The 12,588-nt window shown below is 39.3% G+C and overlaps 1 protein-coding gene across 2 annotated transcripts in view; it reads left to right on the top strand.

Moving 5' to 3' along the window:
* Positions 1-8,918, top strand: part of LOC109900219 (protein phosphatase 1 regulatory subunit 14B) — a 10,813-nt gene extending 1,895 nt beyond the window's left edge. The window contains exons 2-4 of one of the 2 annotated variants that reach the window (XM_020495910.2): positions 5,142-5,222; positions 5,507-5,539; positions 6,569-8,918. In XM_020495910.2, coding sequence (XP_020351499.1) covers positions 5,142-5,222; positions 5,507-5,539; positions 6,569-6,631 — 177 coding nt within the window. In that variant the 3' untranslated portion in view covers positions 6,632-8,918. Of the gene's footprint in view, positions 1-5,141; positions 5,223-5,506; positions 5,572-6,568 lie in introns of both variants that reach the window. The other variant, XM_020495911.2, reaches the window with a different exon arrangement.
* Positions 8,919-12,588: the final 3,670 nt, after the last annotated feature.

Genomic DNA, 12,588 nt, shown 5'->3' with positions numbered 1-12,588 from the left:
GCGTGGGTGACAATAGAATCGGTGTGCTGGCCCCCATCCAATGTCCCCTTTGCCCCCATTCAATGTCCCCTTTGCCCCCATCCAATGTCCCCTTTGCCCCCATCCAATGCCCCCATTTTCCCCATCCAATGTCCCCTTTGCCCCCATTGTAAGAAAGTCCATAATAAAAGTTGGCCTGAAACAATTTATTTTATTTAACCAGGTAAGTTGACTGAGAACACGTTCTCATTTACAGCAACGACCTGGGGAATAGTTACAGGGGAGAGGAATGAGCCAATTGTAAGCTGGGGATGATTAGGTGACAGCTTGGGAATTTAGCCAGGACACAAGGGTCAACACCCCTACTCTTACGATAAGTACCATGGGATCTTTAATGACCTCAGAGAGTCAGGACACCCGTTTAACGTCCCATCCGAAAGACGGCACCCTACACAGGGCAGCGTCCCCAATCACTGCCCTGGGGTATTGGGATATTTTTTTTGACCTGAAGAAAGAGTGCCTCCTACTGGCCCTCCAACACCACTTCAAGCAGCATCTGGTGTCCCATCCAAGGACTAACCCTGCTTAGCTTCAGAAGCAAGCCAGCAGTGGGATGCAGGGTGGTATGCTGCTATACAATGCACTGTATAGTACAGTGGTGGCCAAAAATATTTTACATAATCAATAATAGAATCAATGAAATACATCTTACATTTGCATCTTTAGTACAAACACCATGTCCAGTAGCTCTGATTGAAAGATAAAAGTTGATTATTAAAACTGAAGCTGCTTTCACAGTGTAAAGCCTCACATTTGTATGGGTGGAGAAGTACAGTGAACTGGCCTGGGAAACCACCACCAGCTTATTATCATATTCCTTCAAAAGAATATTGTTAATTTTCTAAAAAGTTTCCTTGATATTTCGTCCCTGGTAGGCACTCATTGTTGTCTCTGAATAGTTGTTTCTTTGTTCCTATATTAATGGAAATACCAAAGTAGTGTACAGCAGACTGTGTTGTGGGTTCAAATCAAGACAAAGCCATTTAATCTTGACATTCTCCAGGATGACCTAGCCAGATCTGAGGGATTGGACCCTCACTGCATTCATGATAAATTATCAGATAGCATTATTATTTTCCAAGACACTGAGGTTAGAAATAGTTCATACATGATTGAGAAAGGATGGAAAGATCAAAAGACAATAACAATCTACTTTTTACTCAATGAGTAAATACTGTAGCATTTTCCCAAGTAGCAGTCAGTTCGTGTGTTCTATTTGATTTATGCCAGTGGAAAGAAAGTTGGAATTGAGTAAAGGAGCTTGCCAAGTGATACAAGGAAGGTCTGAAGTGGTTTGCTACGGGGGGAAAAACGAAAGTAATCTGGACTTTATTAATATTCACTAAACTAAAAGGAAAACATTGTAGAAGCAGAAACATATCCATTACCCTCCAGTATGCCACAAAGGTGGTTTAAGCTTCCACTACCACACAGGTCAGAGGTCACATTCTTTTTTTGTGTGTGGGGTTCATTCCAAAAAACAAAATGGCTGACTTATTGACTTCCCCCTGCAGAGAAAATCCTCTCTGCATGCTACGGCAGGTAAGCGATTACCTTCATCAGTTAGCCTACCAAGATTTAACATGTTTGCCCACAGTGTAGATAAAGGCACTGAACATTTCTTGCTCAAAGATTCTTGACTTGATTAATATTCTGGGGATCAGCTTAATTTCTCAGCTATTTGTGCTTAAACCTTCTCTTAGCTTCACACGGTGAATGACATTGGCTTCCCAATACCTAAACTAATTTCCACCTAAATTATAGAACCTGAGCTTTAATGGTTTAGTAATAGTTGGTTTCAGATTATAGAGTACCGATGATGAGTGTATGGTGTTGAATGCAGGCAGGGATGGTACATACTGGCCGTTTCAACACAATCTATGAAACTAGTCCTAGCTGTTGTTAAATTCCACAGGGTTTGTAATACAATGTGTGTTTTTAAAGAGAAAAATAGCAAAAAAAGATATCAAGCTACCGATAAAGTCTACCCCTGCAACCACACGTGAATTAAGGAATAACCTTCAATAATTCAACACATGACCCTAGGCATCTGTGTCGAAATACCCCACAGCGTAACCTTAAGCATCAGCTGCCAAAATACCTTAATTGGAACCCCTGTACTATACCTATAAAGAGGTGGATTTGAATGGAGTTTAATGGACAACTACAGATGTAGGATCTTAATTTGATCACTCTTTTGTTGCTGAGAATGTTCCTGCCAATCAGGACTTGCAAACTTGTAGTGTATTTGAGTTTTAAAGATGTTTCTAACATTTTGTCATTTTCACTTTCACAAATTTGACTTGATTTGCCCTAATGAAAAATGTATCAACCCCTACAAAAATGTCCAAAAATTATAATCCACATTATAATTCACATTTCCTGTTGCTGCAAGATTATTTTCCTGCTGTAACAAATTAGCTCAAAATAAGATCCTACATCTGAAGTTTACCACAGGAGGGGTGAACATAACTTTTAAAGCTCCAGTCATACAATACAAAACATTAGCTAATGTATTGCATTTAAGGGATAATGGCCCATTTAGCTCGCAGGGTTAGCCTTATCTAGCTTTATAGCCTAATGATTTTCCTTGTCCTCGTTTTATGATCATTACTTCTAAGAGTCTGACTGTTGCTGACAAGCTTGTTCTGGCTTTCCAGAGTTGTGATGCTAAAGGCTGCCGTGTCAGCGGAATAGGCTGTCTTGTAGATTTAGATGAGCCAGAGGGACTGCATTTAGTTCAAGTTCCAAAGGGGACAAAAAGTACACCCTTTCATCAAATCAAACATTATTTGTCACATGTGGTGTAGACCTTATTGTGAAATGCTTCCTTACAATCCCTTAACCAACCTTTTTTTTTTTAAGTAAGAATATATTTACAAAAAAAAGTAGAAATAATAATAATAAAACAAGTTTAAATAAATAAAAAAAAGGTACACAATGAAATAACAACGAAGCTATATACAGGGGGTACCGAGTCAATGTGCAGGGATAGATGTTAATGAGGTATTTGAGGTAATATGTACAGTGCATTTGGAAATGATTCAAACCCCTTCCCTTTTTCCACATTTTGTTAAATCCTCATCAATCCACACACATCTACACCCAATGACAAAGCAAAACCCGGTTTTTAGACATTTTTGCAAATTTATTAAAATTGAAAAACAGATACATTATTTAAAAAAGGATTCAGACCCTTTGCTATGAGACTCGAAATTGAACTCATGTGTATCCTGTTTCCATTGATCATTCTTGAGATGTTTCTACAACTTGATTGGAGTCCACCTGCGGTAAATTCAACTGATTTAGAAATTATCTGGAAAGGCACACACCTGTCTATATAAGGTCCCACAGTTGACAGTGCATGTCAGAGCAAAAACCAAGCCATGAGTTCGAAGGAATTCGAGCCACAGATCTGGGGAAGGGTGTCAAAATAATTCTGCTGCATTGAAGGTCCCCAAGAACACAGTGGCCTCCATCATTCTTAAATGGAAGAAGTAGACAGGTCCTGGATGGCAGGAAGTACTACCCTCTGATTGATTGAAGCACTATCCTCTGTAGCGTACTACCCTCATTGGTCTATAACTATATTTTCTATTGGGCAGAATGTGTTTGCTCCTTGATGCCTTCTCAGTTAGTGGAACTAACTAAGAGAAAAAATAAAGGAAGTTAAAGTTGATAAAAAAAATGTCACTACAATAAGCTAGAATGTATTTTGGAAAGCATCCCTGTTTTATCTCAACCTAACAGAAAACAAACAGGGCAAGGCCAAACTTCCTTCTTGCCCACAATTTCCTGTTCTGGAATGGTACAACAAAAAGGGACCATAATGCAGGAGATGACAACTGTAAATTAAGAGCTTTATAATTAGCCTGTTTGTCAGTTGCAATGCAGCTCTAAATAAGTTGCAAAGTCATTTTGAGGTTTGAAAAATGAATGCACTGTACTCATGATTGCGGTTCTTGAAAACCATTTCAGTGCCCAACCCATTTTCTCCATTATCCTCCCTAATGCTGTTGAAAAGCAACATCTCAACACAAATGACAAATGATCTTCATGCATTAATTAGACAAAAAAATGATGCTGCGTTGAATAAGAACCTTTTTGTCTTTGCGTAAGTGTGCAGGGAACATTAGGTGCACTTGTGTTTTGTTTTCCTGGCTGTTTCCCCACTCATTAATGATGTCAACAGTCATTTCCCATCATCTACTATCAGGATCGGCAGCCATTTTGTCTCATTAGACAAATTGTAGGTACAATAGGGAACAGATTTACTAGTATAGGCCAACATACTCATGAAATGATCGTTGAAAACTAAGGATCATTTCAATGGAAGCTAATTTGCAAGGGAAAGTGTTCTCTGGGTAAATCTTATGATCTATTGCCCTCTCTATGCCTAAACCTCTTCCTGGAGATCTACCATCCACATTATGTCAGAAGTTTGCGATAGTTCATTGATATTAAAATGGAAGAACAGTGTGAATGGGAATTGTAGAGTTATAGGTGCACAATATGTTCTCCTTTTTGTGGTTGTTTACTTTTAAAGTATGTCATTGGCTCTTTGGTAGCTGTGGCTGCATGATTAGTGGGACAACTGTGGTCCACCAAAGCCCAGTGTATGCCAGGGAATGTTTTGCTTGTTGGCCGTCAACACAAAAGACTAAGTGTCTGAACTATTATCTGTGCGTGACTGTGTGGGTCACAAAAATTCTATCACTTCCTATCAGCATGGAAATCTGCTGGCAACCAACAACAAAAAAAGGAGGGGAAAAAAGGAGGGGAAAAAAGGAGGGGAAAAAAGGGAATGTTTTTATTTGCTTTGTTCATTTCACAGTGATCGTTGTGTGTGTGTGTCATCCATCAACAATCAGGTTCATGAAAATGGTTGAGTGAGAAAGCAACGGATGCCCTTTCTCAGAATGTATATTCTGGATGAAGAAATACATTAGTGTACAGTTGACAGAGAGGACATTCAGACTCAGAATAGCCTTTTTTTCATTGGTTAAATGTATTATTAGAATAAATGGAGAGTTATCTTGTTGACATTTGGGTTCTTGTTTTATTCCAGTTCTCTCTTTGTTTGTGTTTTGCCTTTCTTCCAGGAGGAGGATATTCCAGAGTTAGAAATTGACATGGATGAGTTGCTGGATCTATCAGACGCAGAACAGAGAGCAAAGCTACATGTGAGCTCAAAATCCTTGGTCTATTCAGACCTGGGTACAAATACTATTCATCTTCCTGCAAATACTGTAGCTGTGCTTAATTGAATTTGGCTGGCATTGGAACAGTCCCCAAAGTGCAAAACTCAGCCCATCTGGCATTGACAGGCTCAACCAAACGCTCAAACTATTTAAACGAGAACTAAAGCTATTTCAACCCTGTTCTAAATCTGTCAAAAACACCTTGTGTTTTTTTAATAAAGAGTCAGAGTAAAAGGGTTCATGGTTTCCCATGTCTATTTCTACAGGACCTTCTTCAAGACTGTGACAAGCCCAAAGAGGTGAGGAAGCACCAAACAAATTGCATTGAGAGGCAAGGCCCTTTGGATTTGATAATGTAGTTAGCAGTGGAGGCTGCTGATGGGAGGACGGCTCATAATAATGTCCGGAATGGAATAGTATCAAACACGTGTTTGATACTATTCCATTACACTCCATTCATAGCCATTACACTCCATTCATAGCCATTACACTCCATTCATAGCCATTACACTCCATTCCAGTCATTTTATGAGCCATCCACCCCTAAACAGCTTCACTCTGAGCCCCATGCACATTCAGCTGAGAGAAAGGTGAGAGAAAGGAAAAGCCTAACATAGTAACTAAGTTAGCTACTTGATTCATGAAGTATGTAGAAACTGTTATGGACACGCTAATGATGGGTGAGGTACCGTTTAATGAATAATCCAATGATACAGGCAATCTTTTTAACGGGAGGCAGATAGCCTTCGGGGTTGGACCAGTAACCTAAAGGTTGGTGGTTTGAATTCCAGAGCCGACAAGGTGAAAACCCAATTGCTCCAGGGGCGCTGGACAATGGTCACCCTGGCCCTGGCCCTGACCCCACACCCTGTGGGTGTCTCAGGGAGAGTTGGGATATGAAAGAAACACATTTCCATGACACACTGACGCTTGTACAAGTGTGTAACAGGACAAATATAAGCAGCCCCTAAATGATCGATTATTATCTTGTGAGGTGCGGTAAAAAACTGTGAATCTTCCGTTGACCCATGCGTGACTGCTACTTGTTTACCTGGGCCCTCATACAGACGACCCCAGGACCTGACCCCACCACACAACCCCTTACCCCAGTGAGACTGCTCTCTAGTGGTGAGAAGTGACAGCTCAAAACAAACCCAAACATACACCCTATCAAAATGACTCTTACAACCACAACATGTGAGATATACTTCCACTAAGTTTCCATAAACACACCTAAAACTGTGTGCTGTGCGTGCACGTATTGACTGGTTGACCTGTAAACAGGATAACCACCTCTCTCTCACATCTTCTCTACTGTTTCCTGACAGGACTTCATCGATGGCTTGCTGTATCGTATGAAGGGACTTCGCAAGATGTCCCTGAAAAAATGAACAAAAGTTGGAGCCGGAGACCATGTGAAATGAGACACCATTCTCTCTCACCTGTAACTGTGGATGTGTGTACAGTGACAGTCCTCATGTATCTAGATATATCCTTATGTATCCACAATCTGCACTATCAGTGTCTATATTAGTGGTTGGCGGCACTTGTCAAAGAGGGTCCCCATGGCCAGTCCATCCTGGCCTTATATTATTAGGACCATTTGATACCATATATGTCTTACTCACCATAAGCCTGGTGGGGCTTCCAATGGAGAATCTGTGTAAAACTGAGTTTAAATATGACGTAATATAGCATAGAGATGTCCGACTAGATTCAAACACCTCTTGGTATCAGTTGCCTCTGAAGTAGAATGAGAGATCCAGTCTAGTGTTGATGGATTATCCAGTCTATCGTTTATGTCGATGTTTTTCCACTGTTATGTTACAGAATGGTTCACCAATTCACCATTGCCTGGTTTGTTATGTTCTTCGGTGTTAATGGACACTTCTGGCATTTTGAATAATCAGATCACAGCTTATTGTTATGTTGACATTCTTTTTTCTTACTTTTTTATGAAATGTTTTCTCTGATGAATCCCCTGCTATGACTAGCCCAAGAATGTACTGTTGTGTCTTTGGCTATGCCGGATTAAGTAATATGACATGCTATTCTATATTAATATCACCTGATTGAGCTAATCATGTAAATGTAATTAACTAGAGAGTCAGGCACCACGAAATAATATTTATAGAGCTGTTATCTTCCGAATAAACTCTTAAAGACCTAGTAATAATTTACATCAATAGCAGTCAACATTAATCATCACCTTAATTCAGTCTCATCTGAAAGTTGTAGATTCTTAGTTATCTGCACGAACCCTGGCTAACAATTTGAATCAGCAATACAAAATTGGGTTTAATTATTTATTTACTAAATACCTAACTAATCACACAGAATTACACATACACACAATTAATCATAACTTGATTACAAATTACGTCATAAAGGAAAACGTCCCTAGCGGGCGGAACAGATATGACAGCTTGTTACACAAAGGAAAAGGGCTGGGTTTGAGCGAAAGAGCCGGAAGACTGAGGAACAAAGGGAAGAAGCTGTGCTATCGGAAATACAGTATCTTATGCATTCTAAATTACCGCCCATTTGGAAAAGGAAAATGCAATAAATATTTACTCTGAGCTGCGCTTCAGTAGGTTGGTGGTAGATGGAAGACCGTGTTGCCAAACCGAGTCCTCTATCCTTTGAAGAATGTCTCTCAATTGGATAAGTTTTAGTAACCTCGTTGTGTGATAGACGGGATACTCTGTCTGTTCCTTCCTAACCCTTGTTTGCAGCAGCTGTTGCTAACTCAACGGCTAGGAGGTATCACTTCACTTGAATAAGAGTTCAAAGTTCATACCATTCGTAACCAAAGCTCACGCTGATGTTGGCTTCGTTCTGTAGTTATTATCTGAACCATTCTGACATAGGACCATCATCAGAACAGAAAGTTATGTTGTTGTCAAGGCTTTATATAGGAAGGGAGAAAAGGGGTGTGTTTCATAGTTTACAACCTCTGTCTCTTCACGTGGGCGGGCCACTGAGTGAGCAGCCCTATCTTATGTAAAGCCACATCTCACATTTTTGAAGCTAAAATCACATTTCATCCCATCACAAATAATTTCATATTCAAACATTTAAATTGAACAACAATTCCATGTGAATCCGACAACTCTGATGTGTAGACTTTCCAATGTAGAGTTTATGTAATCTTATCATTGATGAGAATATCTCAGATGACAACCGAACTGACATCATATTCATTAAGTACCACCGCATATGTTCCATTGGTCGGATTACCAGAATATAGTTAATTTCCCCCCACCTTCTGACGTTCCCAGAATCTCTATGTTAACCAAGGGTTTTGCAAATGTAACCTCAGTAGGGTAGAGAGAGGAAAAAGGGGGGACTGTCATAAACCTATCCCCCAGGCCAATGTCATGACAGTACTGTAAATATGGTTACTAATATTTTTGTTTAGCTTAAAGTATTGTTTTAAAAGAGGCAGTGCTCTCATTAACTGTTACATCGGAATTTCAAATGTGATCTCCAATAGAAAATATGTGTACTGTGATGTTACCTATGATATTCTGGAAAATATCACCTAAAACAAACTCACTTCAATCCATAAAAGGGCAGTTAGCCATCACAGAATGTCGACGAGCCTTGGAACCGCTATGGATCCCAATGGGGGAAACTTTTTCTCTTTGTGAATTTCAATAAATCAGTGGAAGCATATCAGAGTTTTGACATTCTTTAGGGCAGAAGGTAGCAGAGCGTTAAGCCAGTAACCAAAAGGTGGCTGGTTCGAGTATCCGAGCCGGCAAGGTGAAAAATGTGTCGATGTGTACTTGAGCAAGGCACTTAACCTTAAATTGATCCAGGGACGCTGTACTACTATGGCTGACCCTGTTAAACAACACATTCCACTGCACCAATCTGTAAAACAACACATTTCACTGCACCTATCTGTAAAACAACACATTTCACTGCACCTGTCTAAAACAACACATTTCACTGCACCTATCTGTAAAACAACACATTTCACTGCACCTGTCTAAAACAACACATTTCACTGCACCTATCTGTAAAACAACATTTTTCACTGCACCTATCCAGTGGATGTGACAATACAAATATTGAATTAAAGGCAGGTTCAAACTACTCCCAAATGTTCTTACCATTGAATTAGTTTATATATTATATTGAATTTTCTGACTCTTTTTTTTCTTCTTTTCTACTGCCCTTTTTAAAATCTATTTATACTGAACACAAATAAAACGTAAGGGAATGTGGTTTATCGCCCGGCTCATAATTCGACACCTTATAGCAGTTGACAGACAATTGTAATCCAGGGATTACAAGTTAGCCAACGACCACCTCATCAACCACCAACTGATACAAATGAGCTTGTTTTTTTGTGTTTATAATATCACATAATATCACATACAGTATATACTGTTTTATATATTGTATCATATTACAGTAAAGAGCATACCTTCACAAAATGATATGGCCTATATAGACTGTTTCCCTAACTGGATAAGAGTGTAATATATTTCTTCTTAGTGTATTTTTCTCCTAACCATACTGTATCTTTCTTCTTACTGTAGTTACTGTACATGACTCTATCTTTGCCAGATACATTTCATCGTCTCTAACCATGGAGGAGTGATCGGGAGTTACACTTCAGGGAAAGATGGATGCAGTTGGATACAAGGGGTGGTAAATACCCTTTTTGAAGGTTGTTGGGTGGAAAACAGTCAAATTAAAGAAAAATAAAGTGTTTTCCCGACAGGTAGCCTAGTGGTTAGAGCATTGGGCTAGTAACCAAAAGGTTGCTGGATCAAATTCCCGAGCTGACAAAGTAAAAATGTGTTGTTCTGCCCCTGAACAAGGCAGTTAACCCACTGTTCCCCGGTAGGCTGTCACTGTAAATAAGAATTTGTTCTTAACAACCTCATAAGGATCCACCCCTTTTTTTCCATTTTCGCCTAAAATTACATACCCAAATCTAACTTCCTGTAGCTCAGTCCCTGAAGCAAGGATATGCATATTCTTGGTATTCTTGGTACAGGAAACACTTTGAAGTTTGTATAAATGTGAAAGGAATGTAGGAAAATATAACACATTAGATCTGATAAAAGATAATAAAAAGAAAATAAACGTTTTTTTTTTTTACCATCATCTTTGAAATTAAAGGCCATAATGTAGAAAGGCCATAATGTATTATTCCAGCCCAGTTGCAATTTAGATTTTGGCCACTAGATGGCAGCAGTGTATGTGCAAAGTTTTACATTGATCCAATGAACCATAGCATTTCTGTTCAAATTTTGTCATGACTGCCCAAATGTGCCTAATTTGTTTATTAATAACTTTTCATGTTCAAAACTGTGCACTCTCTTCAAACAATGGCATGGTATCGTTTCACTGTAATAACTACTGTAAATTGGACAGTGCAGTTAGATTAACAAGAATTTCAGCTTTCTGGCAATATCAGATATGTCTATGTCCTGGGAAATGTACTTGTTACTTTTATCCTTATGCTAATCACGTTAGCCTACGTTAGCTCAACCGTCCCACAGGGAACCCACCCTGAAGAAGTTCTTTAACTGACTTAACTTAAGGTAAAATATATATATATATAATATTTAAATATTATATGTATATTAAAATATTTAAATATATTGAACAAAACTATAAACACATCATGTAAAGTGTTGGTCTTATGTGCTGAAATAAAAGATCCCAGAAAGTTTCCATATGCACAAAAAACGTATTTCTCTCAAATTGTATGCCCAAATTTGTTTTGTCCCTGTATGTGAGCATTTCTTATTTACCAAGATAATCCATCCACCTGACAGGTGTGGCATATCAAGAAGCTGATTAAACAGCATGATCATTACACAGGTGCACCTTGTACTGGGGACAGCAAAAGGCCACTCTAAAATGTGCAGTTTTTTGACACAACACAATGCCACAAACATCTTAAGTTTTGAGGGATCGTGCAATTGGCATGATGACTGCAGGAATGTCCACCAGAGCATTTGCCAGATAATTAAATGTTAATTTCTCTACCATAAGCCACCTCCAATGTAGTTTTAGAGAACTTGGCAGTACGTCCAACCGGCCTCACAGCCGCAGACTACGTGTAACTGCGCCAGCCCAGGACCTCCACATCCAGCTTCTTCACCTGTTGGATAGTCTGAGACGAGCCACCTGGACAGCTGATGAAACGGAGGATTATTTCTGTAAGTAATAAAGTATTTTTTTGAGGAAAAACTTATTCTGATTGGCTGGGCCACCCACTTGGGAGCCAGAACCCCCCATGGCAGCACCCCTGCCCAGTCATGTGAAATCCATAGATTAGGGCCTAATGAACTGATTTCAATTGACTGATTTCCTTATATGAACTGTAACTCAGAAAAATCATTGAAATTGTTGCATGTTGCGTTTAGATATTTGTTCAGTATTACAGGCTGCACTGGATTATTTGAAATGTGTGCTGGCTTCTGAAGTTTAGAATATCTCTCCTCACTAGCTTTAAGCACCAACTGTCAGAGCAGCTCACAGATTACTGCACCTGTACATATCCCACCTATAATTTAGCCCAAACAACTACCTCTTTCCCTACTGTATTTAATTTATTTATTTATTTTGCTCCTTTGCACCCCATTATTTTTATTTCTACTTTGCACATTCTTCCACTGCAAATCTACCATTCCAGTGTTTTACTTGCTATATTGTATTTACATTGCCACCATGGCCTTTTTTTGCCTTTACCTCCCTTATCTCACCTCATTTGCTCACATCGTATATAGACTTGTTTATACTGTATTATTGACTGTATGTTTGTTTTACTCCATGTGTAACTATGTGTCGAACTGCTTTGCTTTATCTTGGCCAGGTCGCAATTGTAAATGAGAACTTGTTCTCAACTTGCCTACCTGGTTAAATAAAGGTGTTCTCAACTAGCCTACCTGGTTAAATAAAGGTGTTCTCAACTAGCCTACCTGGTTAAATAAAGGTGTTCTCAACTTGCCTACCTGGTTAAATAAAGGTGAAATAAAATAAAACAAAAATAATGTTTTCACATTCCAATCCAGTAGAGCCCCAACTGTATTTTGACCTGCATGTTACGCCTGCCAAGAAAGAGTAGAAGGATAGTGTGAACCTAGAAAGATTGAGGGTATTCGATGAATCTGGCTCGGGTGCCATGAGGGTATTCGATGAATCTGGCTCGGGTGCCATGAGGGTATTCGATGAATCTGGCTCGGGTGCCATGAGGGTATTCTATGAATCTGGCTCGGGTGCCATGAGGGTATTCGATGAATCTGGCTCGGGTGCCATGAGGGTATTCGATGAATCTGGCTCGGGTGCCATGAGGGTATTCGATGAATCTGGCTCG

Source organism: Oncorhynchus kisutch, linkage group LG12, assembly GCF_002021735.2.
Source record: "Oncorhynchus kisutch isolate 150728-3 linkage group LG12, Okis_V2, whole genome shotgun sequence".
Lineage (NCBI taxonomy): Eukaryota > Metazoa > Chordata > Actinopteri > Salmoniformes > Salmonidae > Oncorhynchus > Oncorhynchus kisutch.
The sequence above is the reverse complement of the archived record's forward strand: the minus strand, read 5'-3'. Positions and strand labels throughout refer to the sequence as shown.